Genomic DNA, 19,735 nt, shown 5'->3' on the forward strand with positions numbered 1-19,735 from the left:
TGGAAGATTCAGAGGGAGGCACAGTGAAGGGACCTGAAAGCCAGGCCACACCACCCATCCCACCAGGGCCAGTCCAGTGTGCAGACAATGATTCATCCACCATTCTGCCATTTATCCAGCTGGTGGAGAATGGAGCCGTGTCTGGGCCTGCAGAGGCCAGGATGGGACATGGGAAATCTACACCCCGATGATGCTGTACTTGTATTCCCCCAGGGAAGCCCTCTATACCATCCAGTGGAACATCCGGGCCTTCAACGCTGTCAAGAACTGGTCCTGGATGAAGCTGTTCTTCAAAATCAAGCCTTTACTCAAGTCTGCTCAGACTGAGAAGGAAATGTCCAACCTGAAGGAGGAGTTCCAGAAGCTGAAGGAGGCTCTGGAAAAGTCTGAGGCTAAGAGGAAGGAGCTGGAAGAGAAGCAGGTCTCCATGATCCAGGAGAAGAACGACCTGACTCTCCAGCTTCAGGCAGTGAGTGCCTCGCCCTCTCTCTGGAAGTGCAAAGACAGTGCAGGGTCCACAGGTAGAGGAAGGAGCAGAGTGTGGTAGATCCCTCCTCCAGCCTCTTGCAGTTCTGAGGCTCCCTCGTGGCCACAATCTGTTGGGAATGAAATGTAAGAGTGTGCAGACTGGAAGCAACCTCTCACCTCAGGGATGTCCCCTGGCTCTGGAAAGGGAGGAATGGCAAGGTTTGCCCACCAAACTGTGGCTCATCTGTGCCATTTCTGTGCCAAGAATTGTCAATCCAGTGTTTCCTTCCTCTGGAAAGATTTAGTTGCTTTTTGGCCCAGGGTTTAATGTTAGTGGTTGTCCCTTGAACCTTGAAAATGGGCAGTGGCTGTATTTTTTGTACACCTGAGCACCTTGGGCTTGCTCTGCCCATTGCACACGGAGAACTTCAGCTCCGGGCCAGGACACCAGGACTCAGAGCTGGTGTGCTCTGGGACAGTGGATGAGCTCTGGCTCTCCTGTTCCTCTCCCAGGAGCAAGACAACCTGGCAGATGCCGAGGAACGCTGTGACCTGCTGATCAAGTCCAAGATCCAGCTGGAGGCCAAGGTGAAGGAGCTGATGGAGCGTGTGGAGGACGAGGAGGAGATGAACTCGGAGCTCACCGCCAAGAAACGCAAGCTGGAGGATGAGTGTGCAGAGCTGAAGAAGGACATCGATGACCTAGAGATCACTCTGGCCAAGGTGGAGAAGGAGAAACATGCCACAGAGAACAAGGTAAGAGACCTCCCTGGAGCCTCAGTGCTTGTGGGGACACCAGAGGCACATTGTGTGGGGGAGCTGGGGTAGGGCAGAGTGAAAAGGGATGTGGGAGAGGGAACCCCTCCCAGGGTCCTGTCTCCTTGCCCAGGGGGGTGTGGGCAAATGGTTCTGTGCTGTGGGCAAGTGATTTGGGGCACTGACAAACCCCCTGGTGGGACCAGCATGGCCAAGGGAGAAGGGCTGGCTGCTGTTGGTGTGCTGAGCTGCTGTTGGCCATGGACCTTCTGCCTTTCAAGGGTCAGGCTGCTGAAGCAGCTCTGCACCCCCTCTCTCTGAGAACATGGACTCAGTTTTTGACTGCACTTGTTTAGGTTAAAAACCTGATTGAGGAGATGGCTTCTCTGGATGAGATCATTGCCAAGCTGACAAAGGAGAAGAAAGCCCTGCAGGAGGCCCATCAGCAGGCCCTGGATGACCTGCAGGCTGAGGAAGACAAGGTCAACACGCTGACTAAAGCCAAGGTCAAACTGGAGCAGCAAGTGGATGATGTGAGTATAGACCAGTGGCAGTGAAGCGAGAGAGGTTTGAGTCACACCTCCAGGAGAGCCCAAAGATTGTCCCTCAGTGGGATCTGGAGAGTGGGGACATGAGCAGATTCCCATTTAATATGGCCAGTTGAGTAATAACCCCATTAGCAAACTGCCCCTGAACCAAGAGGTGTTCTAGAGCACTTCAGGGAAAGCAGTCCTGGCCTGAGGGAATGGGACTGGAGACCAGCTGGGAAACACCTCTGCTGTCTCTTGGGGATGGGTGAACTTCCCACAACAATGGACACAGGAAGGGTGGGGCTGCAGAGGGTCCTTTCCCTCCCTATCCCATCTCCCTTCATTCTCCAGCTGGAAAGCTCTCTTGAACAAGAAAAGAAGATCCGCATGGACCTGGAAAGAGCTAAGAGGAAGCTTGAGGGAGACCTGAAGCTGACACAGGAGTCTATAATGGATCTGGAGAATGACAAACAGCAGCTGGAGGAGAGGCTCAAGAAGTGAGTGTGTGACATGTGCCTGGGCTCTGGGTTTGCTGTGCTCCTCTAAATGGAGCCTCTGTGTGGCCTCTGCAGGGATGTGGCTTCTGGGCACTGCTGGTGTGACCAGTCCAGACAAAATGAGGGCCGAGTTATCCTGGGCACTTTGCAGGGTTGCCGAGGAGCTTGTGAGCTACACAGACTCATAGATGGGCACTACAGACCTTGGGGTACATTGGGTTGGAGAGGAGGGACCTGCCTGGCAGGACCCAAACAGAGCTGGGACCTCAGCTACAAGTACAGACTTCATCAGTCATGTCCCATTTATGCTGGGGAGATGAAGAATACCTTGGAACCTCAGAGGGAAACCTTCAGAGCCAGTTGTCTGCAAGTTTGGCCACTCCAGCCCTCCCTGAGAGCCTTCCATGAGCTGCTTCTTACCCCTGCAGTCCCTTTCCTGTGTGGGTTTGTTTGTCCTCTAAGCCTGGGTGTTACAGGGAACTTCAGGAGCCAGAAGGATGTGTCAGGACAGTGTTTGTCTTCTTTCTGTGCAGGAAAGACTTTGAACTCAGTCAGCTGAATTCAAGGATTGAAGATGGGCAAGTGACTGAGGGCCAGCTGCAGAAGAAGATCAAGGAGGTCCAGGTACGGTGGGAAGAGCTGTTCTTGCAGCCCAGGAGTCGGAAATTCCCATCAGATGTAATGTTCTGGGGAATCTGCATGGGCCAGTCCCTCTCTGAGCACAGAGCCATCTCCTTGGAAAAGCAGTGATGGACAAAGCTGGCCTGGTTAGCAGAAGCAAAGCCCTCTGCCAAAACGTGGTGGGCTGAAAATTAAAGAATGAACTGTTGAGGTGAGCTCTAGCACCAGCCTGAGGGACAGCTTCTAGAATGTAGCTCTCTGTCCAAAATAAAGGCTTTGATCCAGCGTCCAAACTCTGAAAATCCAAGCCTGGTGTGCTGGGCTTCTTCCTATTGGAGACAGGTCCCCGCATTCATGGAAGTTCCCATGACAAGCAGCTAATACCAGCCTGGATCCTGATGGCAGGGCACAGAGGAGAACAGGAGGTGCACAAAACACACTTCCAAGGAGCACCAGGAATGCCTGTCTCCCAAAACAGCCCGAGCATCTGCTCCAGACTTGTGTCTTGTTGCTCCCCGTCATCTCTGGAGACACCTTGCTCCATTGATGAGAGCAAAGATGCCAGAGCTCCACCCAGAGCTTGGAGCATCTGCCTCGTTCTGTCCCTGCAGGCCCGTGTGGAGGAGCTGGAGGAGGAGCTGGAGGCCGAGCGTGCGGCCAGAGCCAAGGTGGAGAAGCAGCGGGCGGAGGTGTCCCGGGAGCTGGAGGAGCTCAGCGAGAGGCTGGAGGAGGCCGGCGGGACCACGGCCACGCAGCTGGAGCTGAACAAGAAGCGGGAGGCGGAATTCCTGAAGCTGAGGCGGGACCTGGAGGAGGCCACGCTGCAGCACGAGGCCACGGCGGCCGCACTGCGCAAGAAGCACGCGGACAGCGTGGCCGAGCTGAGCGAACAGATCGACAACCTGCAGCGCGTCAAGCAGAAGCTGGAGAAGGAGAAGAGCGAGATGAAGATGGAGGTGGATGACCTGTCCTCCAACGTTGAGTACATCACCAAGAACAAGGTGGGTGCTGGTCCTGCAGGGGGCTGGTTTGTCTTGCCTGCGAACATGAGGGCAACTGGCGGCGGCGTGTCCGTGGGGGGGTGTCCCAGGGAGCTCTTTCACTAAATCACAGAATCAACCAGGTTGGAAAAGACCTGTGAGATCATCAAGTCCAACTTTTGACCCATTACCACCTTGACTACTAAACCATGGCACTGATGCCACATCCAGTCTCTTCTTAAACATCTCCAGGGACAGTGGATCCACCCCCTCCCTGGGCAGCCCATTCCAATGTCTGATCATTCTCTCTGTAAAGAATTTCTTCCTAATGTCCAACCTAAACCTCCCCTGGCACAGCTTCAGACCGTGCCCTCTTGTCCTACTGCTGGTTACCAGCAGTAGAAGAGCCCGACCCCCACCTGGCTACACCCTCCTGTCAGGGAGTCACAGAGAGTGAGGAGGTCTCCCCTGAGCCTCCTCTTCTCCAGGCTGAACAACTCCAGCTCCCTCAGCCTCTCCTCATAGGAATTGTGCTCCAGTCTGTTCAGCAGCCTCGTTGCCCTTCTTTGGACATGCTCCAGCCCCTCAATGTTCTTCCTGAACTGAGGGGCCCAGAACTGGACACAGTTTGCCATGGCTGAGTGCCTGTTTTTCCCCCCTTGTCACTATGGCAGTCCTAGCTGAGTCCGGAGGCTCTGGGAAGGCATTTCCTGAGAGCCAGAGTTCAGAGAGCCACTGTCACCTTAGCAGAGACAGGAGATCCCTGGCAGGCTCCTGCTCCCTGCCCCGTGTGCCCGTGGGATCCACTGAGCAGGGCAGCGAGCCCCAGGCTGGGAGGACGGTGCTGCCAAGCCTGAGCTGGGCTCACAGGGGCTGTGCTTGGTGCCCGCAGGCCAACGCTGAGAAGCTGTGCCGCACCTACGAGGACCAGCTGAACGAGGCCAAGTCCAAAGTGGATGAGCTGCAGCGGCAGCTGACGGACGTGAGCGCGCAGCGGGGCAGGCTGCAGACCGAGAACGGTGTGTGGGGCAGAGTGAGGGGCACACGGCTGCCTCGGGGCTGCTCAGGGCACAGCCAGACAGGCTGTCCTCCCTCCCCCAAAAACCCTCGTTGTGCATCATTAGGAGGAGTTCCTTTGCCTTTAGCTGCTTGCACCTCTGCCCGTGGCCCAGCTTGCCCATGCTGGATACAGCTGGGCCTGCTGAAGGCAGAGACCCTGGGGAGTGCAGGGGAGTGCAGATTGCAGCCCTTCAGCCCCAAAGTAGCTGATTTTGCTCTGTTTGAACCCAGGGGAGCTTAGTCGGCTGCTGGAGGAGAAGGAATCCTTCATCAACCAGCTGAGCCGTGGCAAGATCTCATTCACACAGAGCATCGAGGAGCTCAAGAGGCAGCTGGAGGAAGAGACCAAGGTGAGGCTTCTAGGGCATGGCTGATCTCGGAGTGACAAGGATCACAGGGAATGGGGCATGTGTCATGTTGTGGCAGTGGCTCAGGCTCTCGGACTGGGGAGGTGCGACACACCCTGCACATGGGGCAGCTCTGAACCTGGGAAGAACCTGGGAAGAACAGAAGTTGCCTCCTGCTGCTCCCAGTGCCACAGCCAATGTCCTGGAGCTTGGGGCCAGCTGCTGCTCTCACAAGGGCTGCTCTCCCTCCCTCAGAGCAAGAACGCCCTGGCCCATGCCCTGCAAGCCTCCCGGCACGACTGTGACCTGCTGCGGGAGCAGTACGAGGAGGAGGTGGAGGCCAAGAGCGAGCTCCAGAGGAACCTGTCCAAGGCCAACGCCGAGGTGGCCCAGTGGAGAACCAAGTACGAGACTGATGCCATCCAGAGGACTGAGGAGCTGGAGGAAGCCAAGTAAGTCCCATGGCATGAGTCGGGTGGCAAGTTTCCGTTCACCAGCGGGGCTGTCCTAAACCCCAGGGCGACCCTTCCACAGGGATTTAAGGCTGCTCAGAGCAGTGGGGTGGGGTGACACTCGGGCAGGGGACGCTCACCCTGGCTGCCATGGGCAGGAAGAAGCTGGCCACCCGGCTGCAGGAGGCGGAGGAGGCCGTGGAGGCCGCCCATGCCAAGTGCTCCTCGCTGGAGAAGACCAAGCACCGGCTGCAGACGGAGATCGAGGACCTCTCGGTGGACCTGGAACGCGCCAACTCCGCCTGTGCCGCCCTGGACAAGAAGCAGCGCAACTTCGACAGGATCCTGGCCGAGTGGAAGCAGAAGTACGAGGAGACCCAGGTGGAGCTGGAGGCGTCGCAGAAGGAGTCGCGCAGCCTGAGCACGGAGCTCTTCAAGCTCAAGAACGCCTACGAGGAGTCCCTGGACCACCTGGAGACCCTCAAGAGGGAGAACAAGAACCTGCAGGGTAGGACTGGGCTCAAGCTCTCCCCTCGGGCTCTGCCCAGGCTCCTGCTCCCTGTCCTCAGGCCAGGGGGGGATTGGGTCCCTTCTTGGCAGAGAGAAGACCTTGCTGCTCAGCCCATCCCTTGGAGGGATACAGCAGGATGCTAAAATGTGTCCTGCCCTCTTGCTGGGACCCTCTGGGAGGTCAGGCAGAGCCACTTGGCTCCTCTTTCGACATGGTGCCAAGTGCCACGGCTGTGGCATGACACTGCCCTGGGGGTGTTGCTCTTGGACAAACAGGTCTCCCCAGGTACTTAATGCCTCTCCCATTCCCTCTCCTTCACCCAGACTTCAGAAATGTCCCCAAGCACAACCTCAGCTGCCCTCCAAGGGGCTGGGGGGACATCAGCTGAGCCTGGGGCAGTGGGATGGGGACATCACCTTTGCAGGACTGGTCCCATAAACTCCTTCCTGACAAAATGCCTTCTGTCCCTGCCAGAGGAAATTGCTGATCTGACTGACCAGATCAGTCTGGGTGGCAAAACCATCCATGAGCTGGAGAAGGTGAAGAAAGCCCTGGAGAGTGAGAAGAGCGATATCCAGGCAGCTCTGGAGGAGGCTGAGGTGGGTCCTTGTTTTCCACATGTTCCTGCTGCCCCCAGAAGCCCCTGGCCCACGCTGCAGCTCTGGTCAGGTGCTGCTGGAGGGTGACAGTCCTGAGCCAGGCTCTAACCCCTGGGAGGTTATTCATGGAAATCCTGCAACCACTGCAGGCACTGGGGTGGTTCCACCTGCCTTGTTCCCCATAATGCTGGGCCAGGGGGCAAGGCCAGACTGGAGTGGGTGACATTCCCCTCAGGAACCACTTTCCCATGGCTGAGGTGTTTCTAGGGAGCCCTGGAGCATGAGGAGAGCAAGACTCTGCGCATCCAGCTGGAGCTGAACCAGATCAAGGCTGACATGGACAGGAAGCTGGCGGAGAAGGACGAGGAGTTTGAGAACCTGAGGTGTGTGGGGTGAGGGGACAAGGCTGGGCAGTGGCTGTGGGGGCAGAGCTGGCACCGTGGCCCTGGCAGGGCTGCTCCAGGCTGGGTGTCCCCAGGGGGCCGTGGCTGACTCACCGTCTCCCCCGCAGGCGCAACCACCAGCGGGCCATGGAGTCCATGCAGGCCTCGCTGGACGCGGAGGCCCGGGCCAAGAACGAGGCCGTCCGGCTGAGGAAGAAGATGGAGGGAGACCTGAACGAGATGGAGATCCAGCTGAACCACGCCAACCGCCAGGCTGCCGAGTTCCAGAAGCTGGGCCGCCAGCTCCAGGCCCAGATCAAGGTCGGGCGGTCGCGGTGGGACAGGTTGGGTGCTGTCCCTGCCCGGCCCCCTCCTGACCCCGCGCTGCCCCACAGGACCTGCAGATCGAGCTGGATGACACCCAGCGCCAGAACGACGACCTGAAGGAGCAGGTGGGGGCCCTGGAGCGCCGCAACAACCTGCTGCTGGCAGAGGTGGAGGAGCTGCGCGCCATGCTGGAGCAGGCAGAGAGGAGCAGGAAGCTGGCGGAGCAGGAGCTGCTGGAGGCCTCTGAGAGGGTCACCCTGCTCCACTCCCAGGTGAGGCACTGCCACGTCCCACATCTCTGCCGGGAGGAGAGTCAGGAGCCTCTCCACTGGCCACGGTGAAGGGCCAGCCCTGGTCACACTGAACCTGCTCTGTGTGCAGAACACGGGCCTGATCAACCAGAAGAAGAAGCTGGAGGCAGACGTCTCCCAGCTGAGCGGTGAGGTGGAGGACGCGGTGCAGGAGTGTCGCAACGCCGAGGAGAAGGCGAAGAAGGCCATCACTGATGTAAGAGCGTGGTGGGCACTGTACTGGGTGCTTTCAGGGGGGGTGGGAGGAGAAGGGAGGGTCTCAGAACTTCCCCCTGTGTCTGGCAGGGCTGCCTGGCCTTGTGGTGATGCCCCCTTGCTCTTGGCCTGGCAGGCTGCCATGATGGCAGAGGAGCTGAAGAAGGAGCAGGACACGAGCGCGCACCTGGAGCGGATGAAGAAGAACATGGAGCAGACTGTCAAGGACCTGCAGATGCGCCTGGATGAGGCGGAGCAGATCGCTCTCAAGGGGGGCAAGAAGCAGATCCAGAAGCTGGAGGCCAGGGTGAGAAGGCAGGGGCAGATCCCTGTTTTTGTCCCCCAGAAGCCAGCTCCTGGTGCTGCCCTGGCCCCTGTCCCACCCCATCCCTGGGGGGCCAGGTGGTGCCTTGGGGGGACCAGGGGACAGTCCCCAAGGACCTGCGAGCCTGGGCCCGGCTCCCAGCCTGTGCTCAGGGTGGTTTAGGCTTCTCTGAGCTGGGAAGGTGACTTGGCCTCAGCTGGGCTGGCGCTGGTGCCCAGGAGCAGGGTGCTGAGCCGGGCTGTGCCCACCTGCAGGTGCGGGAGCTGGAGGGAGAGCTGGACACGGAGCAGAAGAAGATGGCTGAAGCCCAGAAGGGCATCCGCAAGTACGAGAGGAGGATCAAGGAGATGAGCTACCAGGTACAGCAGCACCAGGCACAGCCCCAGCACAGCAGGGCTTGGCACAACTCCCTCTGCCCATCCTCTTGTGTTTAACAATAACCCACCCACCGAGCCCAGCCCAGCCTGGGCTCGTTCTGGGCTCTGTGCAGGGTGGGACAGGTTTGTCTCTGCCACAACATGCACATCCTGCTCTGTGTCCTTCTGCCCATTTCCCAGCAGCTCCTGAGCTGGGTGATGGGACACAGGGAGGGAACCAGGGGGCAGATGCTGTGACAGGGGGCTGGGTTGGCCTTTGTGTGTGTGTGTGTAGGGCCCTGGCACCACTGGGACTCTCTGAGAAAGGTGGGGGGCAGGTGGACCCCAAGTGGGGAGGCTGCTGGGGTCCTGCTAACAGAGCTGGGGCATTGCAGGCTGAGGAAGATCGGAAGAACCTGGCTCGGATGCAGGACCTGATTGACAAGCTGCAGAGCAAGGTCAAGAGCTACAAGCGCCAGTTCGAGGAGGCCGTAAGTGCCCAGCACTGCTCTCCTGGGATGGGGGACGGGGCTGTCCCTCCCTGGTACCGCCTGGCAGGGCTGCAAGGGGGCTTGAGGGCGATGTGGGGAGCTGTGCCCCGCACACCCACCCTTCCCCTCACCCCCTCCAGGAGCAGCAGGCCAACTCCAACCTGGTGAAGTACCGCAAGGTGCAGCACGAGCTGGACGACGCCGAGGAACGCGCCGACATCGCCGAGACGCAGGTGAACAAGCTGCGCGCCCGCACCAGGGACGTCGTCCTCTCCAAGGTGAGCACACCTGGACTGGGGCAGTGGGGAGGAGGGCAGGGGCTCCTGCCAGCCCTGGAGCCAGGACAGTGACCACACAGCCCACGGCCACATCCTGCCCTGGCACTGCTGCCCTCACCTCCCACTGTTGCCGGGACCTGAAGGGTGGCACAGTGCTCTGTCCCCCAGGTCCCAGCTCTCACCAAAGCCCTTTTGGGTTTTTTCCAGCATTAGGAGCCTGGGTGCCCACCCTGCCCTGTCCCAGCTGCTGCTGTAGGTTGGAGGCAAGTGGCTGCAACAGCCACCGCCAGCTTTGCACCGTGTGAATAAATGTAGCTCTGCCAGGACTTGCTCTGTTGTGTCTGTCACAGGGTAACCTTGGCCTCTGCTGCTGGGATGTGGTGCCAGCTGGGGTCTTTGGGGACATCTTTTCACAGCCAGGTAGGGGCAGAGGAGAGGTCCAGGCCTCGTTCTTCCAGCTCTACAGCCCTGGCTTGGGATGGGTTTTGGGAAAAGAGCCCTATCCTCATCCCTCCCCACCAAAACACGTCTCTCAGCTTCAGGGGACCAGAGCTGAGGGGTGAGGCAGGACAGGGGGGCAGAACAGACCTCACCCACTACTCCTGAGAACATAAAACCCCCAACTACAGCCCTGCAGGGCACATGGAGGGTTGTTACAGCTTTGGCAAAGTCACTGCAAAGAAAGACACCTCCGCTCATTTCTTTAAAATAGATTTCTTTAATAGTTTCCATTTAATATGTTTATTTGCAGTTAGTAAATTGGCATTAATCAGGGCAGCACGAACCTCAGCAAACCACGGGGACAGTGCAGACTTCCCGAGGTATTTGTTAAGTGACAGGGGTCCCACTTCCTCCCTGTCCCAGCTCCCAACCTGCTGCCACCTCTGTGGAGCCAGTGGGCTGTCCCAGCACCACCTGCCCCTGCTCTCCATAAATAACACACAAGGATGAAGGACAGAGGGGGTCTGGTCCCTCTCAAAATGAGATTCTTGAAGCATCTGGCACAGACAGACGAGCCCACAGGAATGTAGCCCCAGTCAGGATGTATCTGTGACCCTCTGCACTGGGGCAGAGCCTCTCCCTGGAGCCCAGCTCCGTCCTTGGAGGAGCTGCCATGGGTTTCTCCCCTCTGCCTTTCTCTGCCCCTCCTGCCTCAGCCCCAAAGCAAAGCCAAGACACCTCAAACAGGTGAAGACCCAAACATGCCTGTGCTCCCAGGCCTGGGAGCAGATGGGGTGGTGTGGGCTCAGCTCAGCCTCCCAGGGGCTGCTCAGCCCCAAACGGACCTTAAAACACAGAGAGGGGGTGAGAGGGGGCAGGGTCAGAGCAGCATTCAGTGGATGCACCAATCAACTACACTATGGAAAAGGCATCCCTTAACTTAAAAGCCTTTTAATTTGAAGCATTTATTTGAAGTGTACATCTATTACAGTTAAGAAGAAGCAAAGATACACCAAAAACACAAATACCCAAGAACAAAAAAGTACAGATGAGAAAGAAATTAGCTGAGGGGAGGGAGGGGCAGGGCAGGGGTGACCTGGTGAAGAACAGAGTTGCAGCTGCTGTAGGGAGGAGCTCCCCAGGGTGATCCCACTGGAGCAGCCCCAAGGGAGGGCCACCAGGATCCCCAGGAGCTCCTGCAAGGCTCCAGGTTTATGCACAAGCTCAGCAGCTCTGACCACCCTGCACGTCCATAGCAGGACACCGAGGGGTGAGAGAAGCAAGAGGAGAAGGGAGATGTTCAGAGACAGGTCCTGCCCTCGGGACTGCAGCCTTGTTCACTCCTCCACCCCCAGCACTGGGAGCCTCAGAGTGGGATTCATTCTGCTGGAAACAATGAGACACAAAATGCTGCAGGCTCTGGGACATCCTCACCCCTCTGGAGCCTGGACAGAGCTGAAGTCAAGTCCTCTCATAAAATAAATTAGAAAATGTAAAAAAAAAATAATCAGATGCATGTTTCAAAACTGGTTTCTTTTAGTTGGAACTGTAAGACACTTTTTTGACTTAAATGTAGTGGCTGTATCTCATTCCTGGGAATCTGACTGTCTTGGATAACACAGTGTTGGTGAGCAGGCAGGGCACGTGCAGGTTTGGCAATGAAGACTGCCAAAACCCAATTCCCCCTTTCCCAACATATCCTACAAAGTTACTTTCAGGAACAGGAGTGTTTATTCCCAGCATTTAACACATTCTGATTAAAACAGATGCAGGAAATACGGACATCTCCAGTAAATATTGCACTTCAAGATTAATGTGTGTGTTGATATTAAGGACTGAAAGCAAGAGACTGACATAAGACTTCCAGGCATAGCAGGTTAACATCAAGAGCAATGGTCCTGAAAAGGATTTTAAAACCAGATTAGTTACCCAAGAGAAGGGACAAGCCGCAAGTTTAAAAAATTAGTACATTTTAATGCTAGTGCTCCGTGAAAAAGCCAACCCCTGTTGCAATTCCACCACTGCTCAAATGTCTCTGTTCTCTGCAGCTTTGTAAAACGCCTCCAGGTGGAAAGGATCTGCAGGAAAGACAGCAGGAGCAGAGGTTCTCTCCTAATGCACAGATTTAGTACCAAATGATCCAAAAGGAGATGGTGAAGAGGTGACTGGAGCTAGGGCTCTCAGGAATTAAAAGCACACACACACACATACACTCATGCTCTACCCAACCCTAAACCCCTGATTCCAAACCCCAGCAGAAGGGTTACACCTGAAGGGGGTCCCCATGGGGGCTCTGCACGTGGCTGGTGTTGGGTCCTGGTCAGACTGGCTCCTTGGACCTCACATTTGGAGGGCAATTGCTGTGCTTTTGACTTGCCATGAGAGAGCCACAACTCAACTGGCACATACAGAGTATCCTCACTGTCAGCAAAACCATCTCTGACCAACCCCACTGGACCGGGAGAGAGAGAGAGAGAAAAAATTAACAGAGGCTGGTTTTTGCAGGTGGTTATTTTTATCCCAGAACAACTGGAAGATACATCCCTGAATGTGTTGCCCAGAGAGCTGCCCAAAGTCTCATCGGTCAGAGATCAGAGCTGGGGACCGGGAGGGGCTGGGGTTTGACAGTGCTCCTCACACTCACACTCACACACACACACTACGCAGCGTATCCCTGAAAATCCACGGGCTGCAAGGGACCCTCCAAGCGCTGTCCATCGGAAGCTGGAGCCCAGGGTTACTCCTCCACAAAGTCTCTGTCAATGTCCATGTACGCCTCGTCGATGTAGCTCACTATGGCACAGGGGGACGTCCGGTCCGGACTGAGCAGTATAGATACAGTCTCTTTCCAGTAGGTAAAACTAATACAGGAGCTCTGTGGGGAGAGAGAAAAGGATGCTTGGAGTGGCCCACAGAACCAACATGCAGCACGAGACTCATCCCAAAGGCACTCAGCAGAGGGAACTGGAAACTGCTTCCTGCTCATCCCGAGCTCTCCCCAGCCCGACCGTGTAACCAACGCTCTGGATTCACCACCCAGCCCTCCCTCCCTGGGGCCTGGAGCAGAAGGGCTGGATGAACCAACCACACCCTCCACCACCAGCCTCCCACTACCCAGTACATATAGAGATACAGATATGGACACGTGTGCCTCCATACAGGGACTGCCAGCACCTCTGCCTGGGCCAATACACCCACACCACCCCAAACTTCCCCTCTGCTGTCCAGTCTGAGCACACTCTGGGTCCCTGCAATGCTGCAGGTACTGGCAATACCTCCCAGCCCTGGGAAGACACAAAGGCAACACCCCCTCCCTGCTCACATCCCTCCTGCACCATTCCCTGGCAGCCCAACACACATGATGTGTTACCCACACCCTTTACACACTGGACTAGTTATTCCCATCCATCATCCTCCTCCATCACACTCCTCCTGTCTGGGAACTCCTTATTTTCTCTACTTCCAAAGCCCTAATACTGCTCCACCTCAGGTACCTCATCCATAGGAGCTTTCTGAACTGAAGGGGTTTTTCCTTGAACTCATTAAAAATCTGTTAAAGCTGCCACCCAATCACTGAAAAAATCACTGAAGAAACCTGTACAACCTCACTTCACCTTGCAGAGTGCATACAAGGAAGTTGCCTTCTCATCACAGGTCATTTCTACCCCAGTGCCCAACACAGAACAGCTCTGGAGCAGAAGCCTGCAGGCTGCTTTCCACAGGGCAGCTCCTTGTCTTCCAGCAGCTGCACCAGAGAATTTCCTGCACTGTTTGCCACTCCAGGAAGAGGGAACAGCCTGGTTAAGGCGCTAACTAGTCTGGGAGCTGGATTTTGTCCTGCCTCCACATCCCTGCCCGTCCTGCCAGCCCTGTCTCTCACCCCACTCAGCAACTCTGTGTGCCAGAGCCAAGAGCTCAGGTTTTGTTTGCAGGGAAACCCAGCAGCTGCCTTGTGGCAGCCTGACTGTGTGAGATGGTGTTAAAAACACTGCAGGAGTTACACTGGGGGCAGAACTTCCTCCCTTCTTTCCCTTCACAACCTCCCACTTCCCATTCCTGTGGTGACTGGCAGGCAGGTATTGCTGTGGTCGAGCCCTGCTGTGGTCAGAGGGTCACATACATTTTCTAAGCAGGTGCTGTCTTTATCCTTGTTGAGGTAATGCTGCTGCCAGAATCGCAGGAGGCTGTGGAAGTTGTTCAGGATGAATCCAGGGTACTTTTCCGTGTATTCCATCTGTTGCAAGGTGCGCAGGTAAAAGGGGAGCTTTTCTTTCCTTCGGGCCAGCATTAGGATAACTAAACTTGTGTTCAAACAACTGACGTTTTCCTGAGTGTAAAAATGACACAGCAAACAAAAAAATATCAAGATGTTGGTTGTAAACACATCCTTACAAAATATGCTTGTGGAAAGCAGGCACGGGAGGTTCTCCTGCACACAGCAAGGAGGAAGGGTCGTGGATCTCCACAAGAGGCTCCTCCCTGCTCCCAGCTCTGCTCATCACTCCAGTACCAGCAAGGTAACTAAAGTTACTGTCAGCTCTTTACCTGTGTGAGTGTCTGTACATGGATAATATTGATGAGACGGAAAAGGAAGGACATTCTCATGGACATCTGGGACATGTAGGACAAGAGGCGGCACTCGGACAGGACCTCTGCCACTGCAGCGAGAGGAGAAACACAGTCAGCAGGTGCTGCAGGGTCAGACACGCTGGTCCAAGCACCAGGGCAGCAAGAACTGGTGCTCAGACTGCAGAAACAAACTTTCAGGGTGGCATTTCCCTCTGTCTGCACCCCGAATTTTCAGAAGCCCAGACTTCAGGTATTCCCAACGTTATCACCACCAAACAGAGCCCACCCCACTCCTCCCTGTTCACCTTTAGCATCAGACTGGTTCTCAAACCGGTCCAGGGACAGCGTGATGCAGCGAACCAGCATGTTTGAGTCAACCAAGGAACTGTTGATCTGGTTTAAAAATATCTGGAACTGAAGAGAAACCCTTTTTAGTGTCAAATTAAAATAATTAAATATATTAACACTCAGGGCCATGACCTTTTTGTTATCTCTAACAAAATATATCTGCCTCATCCAGCCCAACACTGGCTGACCAAAGGATCCCTATAGCAAGTGCCTTAAAATCACTGTGGAACAGAAAAATGCCAGAGTCCTGGCAACCCTAAAATATTTTGTGAAGTCCTACTCCAACGAGAGCAAGATTTCATACACTCTTTGTTTTGAAAGAGGGAGACTGGACAGCATTGGTTGCTGGCCTCTAATTCCTCCAGCTCCATGTTTTCCTACACTTACTTTACACAGGCAGTCCTAGGGAGGAATAAATACAATGAGGGAGTCACACAGAATGAGAACTAAACCCAGTTATAGATCAATAAATAGGAAGCACATATGAAGTCTAAAGACATTCTGTAGAATGTGGGAGTTCATTTACTAGACAAAAAACCCAAATTAAATATAACTTTCTTTTAAATACATTTATACTTCCCATTCTCCAAGGTCTGCCAGACCTAAGAGCAATGAGGGAAAAATTACAGTAACAAAAGCAAGAGTATGAGGCCATTCAGAACCTACCCAACAGCTAATGTTATATGTACAAAGTGCACAAGAGCATGAAACCACTTTGCACAGAGCTGCCCATCCTTGATTTACATGTGCAACTCAGTTTTATAGGTAATTACATCAGCCACGACTTCTTAAAATGGCTGTAAGTTCAAATAACATCAAAGATATGACATCTCTTTGCAGCATCAAATATTAATATTTGAATCCACGTCCATAAGAGCTGCAAGCTCCAGTAAAAGACTTTTTGGAGCTGTCTCAATGTCCAGAACTATCAGCTTAACTCAAAATTCAGCGGCTTCCCAGGAAATGCTCTGCCATCCTTGAGCCCTGACCTTAGACCTGCCTGATCATGTAACAGGGCAGCGTTTTCTGAACAGCTCAGCACTTGCTGACTCAGGACAGCAGGAGCACTGCTGAGAACTGTCTGCAGCAACTCATCTGCCTGTGGAGAGACTTTGGCAGCTCACCCCTAAATGTTTATTGTGCCCCAAGCTCATCAATCACACCAAAACCAAATGAATCTGAGTTTTAGTGCTACCTCTGGCTATACAAGTTTGTAATTTGACCCTCGGGGGGACAGCTTTTACAAATATTTACCTTCTCATCTGTGTTGATGTACTTGTTGAACCTCTTGAATGCATCAATATTGAATTTCATCAGTTCTCCCAGAAGGTCAAAGTAACTCTGGAGCACATCCCGTGATTTGCACTCACTGTCAACGATGCAGTACAGAATATGCTGGCAGAGGAGGAAAACATGTTACTGCCACAGCTCAGGCCAAGCCAGCAGCACAACACAGATCTGGTTTAACCACTATTTAGAGCACTCATCTGCAGGTTCAGTTCTTGGATGACTGAACTAAAGACAACAATCCAGATGAGTCTCCTGTTAAAATAACTTCCCATTGATGCAGGTTATACAACTGGCCACCACAAGTACAATTCACAGGTGCTTTCCAAAAGTATTCCCAGTGAATGTTTAATATTTTAACTCACTTATGAATTCACTGCAGATAAATCCCTGTTGATCACTATGGAGGATGCTTGACATAGAGTTCCTTACCTCCAGGAGTCCTCTCTTGAGCAGGAACATCTGGTCTGCATAGGAAGTGGTGCCTCGAAGGAAACTTTCAACCGCCCTTGCCTGCCAAAACCTGAGAAGTAGAAGAAATGAGGTGTGAATTTTGGAGCAAGGGGAGTACTTTATGACATCTGTAATTTCAACCCAGTTTCCTGATCTGTCTCATGACAGTGGAGTGAGACCTGTCCCTGGCCACACTGGTAGGAGTGCAGGGCAAGCTCTGGTGTTCTCCCTCACCTGCAATGCCACCACACACAGCAAAGCCAGGCTTTTGATTCTCAAGCATTCCCAGCTGAAATAAGCTGCATGAAACCAAAGCTACATCCCAGGGATCTCAAACAGCACATCAGAGTGCAGAGTGAACCCACCTGAAGGAGGACTCAGCCGGTTCCTTCTTCATGACCTGAAGCAGTCTGGTCAACAAACCTCTCTTCCCATCACAGACAAGACTCCTGGAGCAGGTGAAGGAATGACAACATGAGTGGAAGGGCTGGCAAATGCTGTACCTTACAAAATACTGAATCCAGCCTCTGCTCCAGAGCTTCTGGTGATCAAAATCTCAGTATTAAGTATATGGTACAACTACTGTGCCAGTTCTACCAGAAGGGTTCTCCTCACTGCCTTTGGTAAATGTCTGCAACACAACTTCCAAATAAATCCTAAAGAAAAATTATTCATTTTCTCTCAAATTGTTAATATTTTTCAGAAATAGCAATTCACAGCTTGCAGAAATGAAAATATTAGGAAAAAAAATACCACATTTGATCTTAGGAATGAAAAACACACACCTTGCTCAACGAGGAAGCTCTAAATTCCACTTAGGAGGCAGAGCAGAGTATGGAAACCTGGATGCTACACAAGATAACCTTGTTCTGTATGGTGTAGTAAAAGTATAGAGGCTGTACAACTGCAATACTAATTGTATTAAACATCTTCAGTGGAGATTCCACCTTGTGCAGAAGCAATGCCTTGACCTCACATTTCAAGAAAAGCAACATGGAAACTAAATGCTAAAGCTGTAAAAACCCTCAAGTTCTTCCCAATTAGACACAGTATTATGATAATAAATATAATCTGGAAATCCTCTTAGAGGATTCCCTTTCGGAGCGAGGTAAATCTGCTCTGTGCAGCCCAAGCCCCTGCTGAAACTCTGGGAATATTCTGACAACTCAATTCTGCAAACTGTGTTCCACCTGGTGAGGTTTGTACACCAGAACTGTCTGTTAAAGAGCTTATTGAATCAAAACAGTCAATCTAACAGATACTCCAATGTAACACCAGAGATTCTGTAAGTGGTTTAACGTGTTAATCTAATTTAGCTTATTCTGTTTATTAGGTGCTCTTAAAATACTCTGAGCAGACACCTGGATCTGTTCAAACAGCCTGGAAATGGACATTATGTGTGCACAGACTGCTCCTGAATCTCAAACCTAAGATTTATTAGCAGGAGCAATTAATGGATTTGAGGGATCAGGGTTTACTTTCCAGTTCTGTCTGCAATGCCTGCTGTACAAGGCCAGACAAACAGTCTAGAATAACATAATAAAATCTGGGCCATAAACTCAACCACCTCCCATTTTGGGCTTTCCTTAAGGTTGCTTTTGTTTTTAAAACACCTTACTCTGAGCATGAGCACACTTTAGATTTGCTAATAACCATCAATATCACACAAACCTGGACACTTCCTGCTGAAATGCATCACTGAAATTAAACTGTGGTAGACAGATGGACCTCAAACAGAACAGGTGACACCAAACCTCCAACAGAGATGCTTCAAAAACTCCTAAATTGCTGCCCAAAGCCCTCTATCCCCTCTCACCTGTCAGTGTTGACAACTGCATCAACCTCAGGGATGTTGGCTTTGTGGGAGATTGCACTCAGCTCATTCAGTTCTTGGCTGTTTAGGAGGAGATACTTGTTCCTAAAGCAAGACAGCGGGGGAGAAAACCAGGATGAATTCCAGAGGCAAACATGCAATTCCATGAGAAGTAAAGCCACAGGGCTGCAGGGCTGGGTAATCCTCTCTCACCTGGCTGCTCTTCACAGCATTCCCACCCTGCTCCCTCCCCCAGGCCAGACAGCTGCTGTTTGCTGAACCTCCTCCAAAATTCACCAAATTCCAGTTTTAGCACTGACCAGCTTTAAGATGATGGTTCTCTGCTGACTTGTTCAAAATCTTATGGTTTGTAATTATTTTCTTCACGTTTTTTAAAATCTCAACAACATTCTGCTGAATTTCAGAAGACTTAAATAGCAAACTTTTTCACACCTTCCCCCAGTTTTTCTCTGCTTTATCATACTGCTCTTTATCAGTAATCAGTCTCAGAAAGCAGAAGCTGCAAAAAAGTACTCAATCATCCTTGTATTTTATTGCTCTCAGCAAACTTCACTCTGGCAATATTTAAAAACATCACGAAATGTAAAGATCAGAACAGTAATGGATATAAACCCCAGGAATTTGCAGGAAATTCTTTATCAAATACTGAATTTTGCATAACGAAAATGAATTATTTCATCTGTAAAGTAAATTAAATGCAGAACAAGTCTGACAAGAGTAGAAATGTAGTCCAGGGGCTCCCTTTGCCACACTCCCTGCCCAATGCCAGCATCTTCCTACTTCAAAGTGCTCAGAATCAGACTGCACAGATTTATTTTCAGGAAACCTCAGGGAGCACAGGATGCAGTGATGAGTGAGCAAAAAGAAACTACTCATCAAACCAGCAACTACATGGAAGAAAAATTATTAGACCCAAGGGGACTGAGTGTCTCCTTGTTTCAAACACCATCAGCCAGATTAGTGCCCACTGAGGTTCTCATGTAAAGCTTCCTTTGATGTGGATTAACAGGTTTCTGCAAGGAGAACACAGCCCTTCTCTCCCTGCAACAAACAGTTCTGCAAGTCTGGTTTAGACACAATTTTACTGAAATTAATATTAGTGTACAAGTACTTGCTCTCATCTTGTCCTCAGCTAATCTGTGATTTCATAGAAAGTTCATTTGTTTAAAACCCTTAACCAGATTCCACACATTCCACCTGCTCTAATGTTACAGCTGGGAGCTCTTTTCTGTTTAAACAAGCCTGAGATCTTTCTAGCAGCCACTTAAGTAGGAATATCATCTAAAGAGATTTTATTGGAAAACCTGGAGTGATTCC

General features: G+C 52.7%; 2 protein-coding genes across 5 annotated transcripts in view; one reads left to right on the forward strand and one right to left on the reverse strand.

Annotated features, from left to right (window-relative positions):
- The window catches only part of MYH7B (myosin heavy chain 7B), a 28,301-nt gene extending 18,489 nt beyond the window's left edge, over positions 1–9,812 (forward strand). For all 4 annotated transcript variants that reach the window (XM_027693943.1, XM_027693941.1, XM_027693940.1 and 1 more), the window contains 20 exons: positions 214–469; positions 982–1,224; positions 1,581–1,757; positions 2,106–2,251; positions 2,785–2,875; positions 3,484–3,873; positions 4,745–4,871; positions 5,143–5,261; positions 5,514–5,710; positions 5,869–6,218; positions 6,696–6,820; positions 7,088–7,203; positions 7,332–7,524; positions 7,599–7,802; positions 7,912–8,037; positions 8,173–8,343; positions 8,616–8,720; positions 9,113–9,208; positions 9,349–9,486; positions 9,694–9,812. In XM_027693943.1, coding sequence (XP_027549744.1) covers positions 214–469; positions 982–1,224; positions 1,581–1,757; positions 2,106–2,251; positions 2,785–2,875; positions 3,484–3,873; positions 4,745–4,871; positions 5,143–5,261; positions 5,514–5,710; positions 5,869–6,218; positions 6,696–6,820; positions 7,088–7,203; positions 7,332–7,524; positions 7,599–7,802; positions 7,912–8,037; positions 8,173–8,343; positions 8,616–8,720; positions 9,113–9,208; positions 9,349–9,486; positions 9,694–9,699 — 3,376 coding nt within the window. In that variant the 3' untranslated portion in view covers positions 9,700–9,812. The remainder of the gene's footprint in view (positions 1–213; positions 470–981; positions 1,225–1,580; positions 1,758–2,105; positions 2,252–2,784; positions 2,876–3,483; positions 3,874–4,744; positions 4,872–5,142; positions 5,262–5,513; positions 5,711–5,868; positions 6,219–6,695; positions 6,821–7,087; positions 7,204–7,331; positions 7,525–7,598; positions 7,803–7,911; positions 8,038–8,172; positions 8,344–8,615; positions 8,721–9,112; positions 9,209–9,348; positions 9,487–9,693) is intronic.
- A 372-nt stretch (positions 9,813–10,184) lies between these two features.
- Positions 10,185–19,735, reverse strand: part of TRPC4AP (transient receptor potential cation channel subfamily C member 4 associated protein) — a 36,123-nt gene continuing 26,572 nt past the window's right edge. The window contains exons 12-19 of the mRNA XM_027693944.1: positions 18,401–18,502; positions 16,950–17,033; positions 16,564–16,654; positions 16,099–16,239; positions 14,802–14,910; positions 14,473–14,585; positions 14,048–14,254; positions 10,185–12,802 (exon numbers count right to left, since the gene is read on the reverse strand). Of these exons, the coding sequence (XP_027549745.1) occupies positions 12,665–12,802; positions 14,048–14,254; positions 14,473–14,585; positions 14,802–14,910; positions 16,099–16,239; positions 16,564–16,654; positions 16,950–17,033; positions 18,401–18,502 (985 nt within the window). The 3' untranslated portion in view covers positions 10,185–12,664. The remainder of the gene's footprint in view (positions 12,803–14,047; positions 14,255–14,472; positions 14,586–14,801; positions 14,911–16,098; positions 16,240–16,563; positions 16,655–16,949; positions 17,034–18,400; positions 18,503–19,735) is intronic.

The sequence above is a fragment of the Neopelma chrysocephalum genome, unplaced genomic scaffold (assembly GCF_003984885.1).
Source record: "Neopelma chrysocephalum unplaced genomic scaffold, ASM398488v2 Primary Assembly neopelma1_94, whole genome shotgun sequence".
Taxonomy (NCBI): domain Eukaryota; kingdom Metazoa; phylum Chordata; class Aves; order Passeriformes; family Pipridae; genus Neopelma; species Neopelma chrysocephalum.